The sequence below is a fragment of the Dermacentor silvarum genome, chromosome 2 (genome assembly GCF_013339745.2).
Source record: "Dermacentor silvarum isolate Dsil-2018 chromosome 2, BIME_Dsil_1.4, whole genome shotgun sequence".
In the NCBI taxonomy this organism is placed as follows: Eukaryota; Metazoa; Arthropoda; class Arachnida; order Ixodida; family Ixodidae; genus Dermacentor; species Dermacentor silvarum.
Genome location: NC_051155.1, coordinates 26,527,594 through 26,531,379, shown reverse-complemented (window position 1 = coordinate 26,531,379; position 3,786 = coordinate 26,527,594). Strand labels below are relative to the sequence as shown.

General features: G+C 47.0%; 1 protein-coding gene across 1 annotated transcript; it reads left to right on the top strand.

The window, feature by feature from the left end:
* Positions 1–2,881: 2,881 nt before the first annotated feature.
* Positions 2,882–3,436, top strand: LOC119439937 (putative nuclease HARBI1). The gene has a single exon (XM_037704900.1). The coding sequence runs from the start codon at positions 2,882–2,884 to the stop codon at positions 3,434–3,436; it is 555 nt and encodes a 184-aa protein (XP_037560828.1).
* The last annotated feature ends 350 nt before the right edge of the window (positions 3,437–3,786 follow it).

The following is a 3,786-nucleotide window of genomic DNA, read 5'->3' as shown; positions in this document are numbered from 1 at the left end:
CTAGCTGCGGACGACGTAGTACTTTGGAACACATGCTCTGGGGATGCCCCGTAGCGATGCACTGCGGAGGAGTGGAGCTCTGATCTTCGGAGCTCCGACCAGTCACGCCAATTTTGGGCTGTCCACAGAGGCCACGATGCGGCGCTGGAGCTCGGTCTCCCGTCCCGACGCGGGTGCGGCCCGCGGCTTCGTCGCCTCCCTGAGAGAGGGCAACGGAGCTTCTCAGGACCTTCATTAAAGTTCTTGTCGGTCTGTCTGTTTGTAAGCTACTTAGTGAATAAATAATTAAGTGTTATTGCCTATGGTTTGAAGTTTAGCATAGCGAATAGATTCTAAAGCTCCCTTTGATACGTCCATGCTTATTCGCTATGCCAAACTTCAAACCATAGGCAACAGCACTTAATTATTTTTCATTGAGTTGCTTAGTCGCTTTTTGCTTCTTTCCTTTTTTTTTCTTTTTTACGTTATTCGGTTGTCAATAATATTACAACCTCCCTTTTCTTTGACTCATTCCTTTTGTTCTTTTATTTACATATTTATGCCCCCCCCCCCGTTTTTTTTCGTTTTTTTTTTGCCACGACCACCATTCTTCTGCCGCGACTTTTATTCTCTCTGTCAGAACGATAGTTCACTGACCTCCAGCGGAGCAGATACCACCCCTCCCCGTCGTCCAGGCCCCTTCCACGAAAAGAGGAACCTACAATGACACGTCAACCGGCTAACACATGGCGCTGCCTCAAATTTCTCCACCGACTATTAGTAATGCATTAGATTTCTTTCCAATTCTACACCCTCGCCGCTAACACACTCTCGCTCGTAACTTTACCCACCCGCCTTACCTTCTCTCCCTTTTAGGAGAACCCCATCTGCCGAGGAGAGCATATGTCGCCTTGAAGAAGAGAAATCCACTTGTCGAAATGCTGGCTCCTGCTGTCACCTTGTTCTCGTGTTGCTCATCATGCAGTACACTTGTATTCAAGTTCGAAAAGCACAAGGCCAGAAAGATACCACTTAAGATCGCGCTCGTTGTGGTGCTCACGTGTTCAGAATTTGTTGATGCTGTTCCTTGCGGTTGTTTATTTTTGCTTTTCAGCGGTCTAAATGCTACTGTGATACCTTGTATCTCATGTGGTATTCAATTTCTTGAAAAATTAAATCAGAAGCCATTGCGTAAATTATTCATCTCTTATTTATATGCATGAGGAACTGTAAGGTTGTGATTTAATCATGTGTTGGGCGGCAGTTTTTCAGAAACCTAACACTAATTTGAAATGGATTCTTAGGTCATCAGAAACTACAAAAGCACCCGTTAAATTCTTATCGGATGCACAGAAATTACATGAAAATCTCGCATGCAGCATCAACAACATAGCAACCCACGCCACAATGTTGCATTTTCCTCTCGGTGTTTAGGCAATAAATTGTGTCTTTAACACAACAAACGTAAAAAGATTATTAGTTTCACCGTGTACAATGAGATCTTGCTTTCAGAATACAATCGGTGGACTTAAACAAACAAAACAAAAAAACTGAAGAAGCGCAAGTTTTCATCTTCTTAATATACCACTCGGTAATAACAGCATATATGAAAAGCGATTATTTCCGTCATCTACTTCTGGGCCTCGGAAGATATAGCATCGGTGAATTTAGATGCGTGGATTACTCCGCGAGTTGTGCAAAGGTGAAAGGTGTCCAAATATTCGGAACGTTTCAATAACGAATCGAATAATGCCTCATTAGATTTAGTCGTCGAATCGAACAGTCATTATTCCTACATACGAAAAGTTTTCGAGAACCTTTCGAATATTTAAAAAAACGTCTACAGGGGTGCAATGAAACACAAAACTGAAATGAAACACAAATTTTAACCCCGTGGGCACCATATAGGCATGAACCATAATAACTTCTGTCGTGCAGTAGGCTGCATCGATCAGGTAGCCAGCCTACGGGCTATACGGTCATCATTCGCAGTCCTCGCGAAGAGTATTGCGTATGCGCACAGACAACTGATTTGTTTGTGACGTTGCATTCTCGAAACAGTGCTTCACGAGGCGCAATATAATAAAAAAATCTCTCAGCCCTTCCACTGGGGTGGAGATGGGAGACCAGCGAAGCTGTACTATGGTGGGAATTACGTATTTCGAGTTATGACTATTAAGATGTGATTGTGTAATTGGTTATTTGAACTATTAAAGGACGAAAATATATATGATCCGGTGGTTTTTATTTATTTAGTGACCACAGGGACCATGGCCTTATGGTCGCTATGGTACACCGCCATAGACTGTACGGCAAAGGCTGGCACGTTCTTCATAAACACGTCACCAACGCCGCGCGCGTTCAGCGCGAACGCGGGCAAAACGCCGCCGCCGTGGACAACACTTGTGCGCGTTGTTTGCGTGACCACACACAATCGCTGTCAAAATGATGGCTACGTGACGAACGGCTAAACGCCGTTGTCGACACTGCTAGGGGGGAGGCGGGCGAGAGCCCAGAGAGAGTCATCGGCAGAGGCCGGCAGGGCTGCGCGCATGCGCCGCAGTGGGAGTAGTAGTGGTTTATTAAGGCAAATGACGCCTATTTCTGCTGCCCAATAGGGAGAACTGAGCGGGCATGCACATGCACAGTGTAGGGGGAGCTATAACGTAAAATGATTCCAAACTGTTTTGATTCCAAATCCACGATCGCCGCTCGCTGATTGGCTCATATTTCTGACGCCGCGGCCACTTAGCCGGTGCGTCAAGCGACGTCACGAAACCGCAAAAACCGGCACGTCATAGTGACGTTTACGCACTACTTATGCTAAATCATGCCAATCAAAACAGGAAACATCGCGTTCGCGGAATAACCGGCGAGTGCCGCGTTCCGTTTGGAATCAAAGATGGCGGCGTTTTTGCTGATGTTGGCGGCGGCGGCTCGTCAGCTCGGGCGGAGGCGCGGAAGGAGGGAGGCCGAGGACGCGTTTGACATGCCAGAGGATGTGTTTCGGCAGCACTTTCTTCTGAGGAAGGAAACTGTGCGGTGGCTGTGCGACGAAGTGGCGGAGGAGCTCGGAGGCGTGCGATCAACAACGCTGTCGGTGGAGCGACAAGTGTGCGCGTTGCGTTTCTTCGCGACGGGCAGCTTTCAGGGGTCCGTAGGGAGCGAGGAGACAATTGGCGTGACGCAGCCTGCGGTGAGCAAGTGCGTACGACGCGTGGCGGAGGCAATCGTTCACGCCGGGACCTGTAACAAGTGGGTCCACATCCCTAGGACGTCGGAAGAAAAGTCGGCCGTGAAAAAAGGGTTCCTCCGACGCGGCTGCATTCCCGGCTGCGTGGACGGCAGCCTTATTGCCATCATCGCACCGAAGGGCGACAACAAGGCGGCATACATGTGCAGCAAAGGCTTCTATGCCCTTGACAGCATGTTCGTAAGTATCGTCATGTTTGTCTAATTTGCCCTTCGTAGCTAGAGATGGGCCAAACGGCTCACTTCAGTGGGCGGCTCGGAACGGCTCAGCTCACTGAAATGAACCGGTTCATTTGAACGGCTCACCGGTTCACTTATACGTGTAACCTGTGTTATGCATATTCTATAGTTATGTGGCTTTGGAAAAAGAAACTATATATGCATAATTTAATAACCGTGTTATTGGTATTTTCGCTATGTTTAGAGAATACTTTTACATATATTAAAAGCGTGAATTTTTAGTTGTAATGAAGCTTTCTTTTGTTATATTGGGGATAAAATGCTTATGATACTGTGACAGGCAGAACGCGACGTACTTTTTTCACAAAAAAAAAT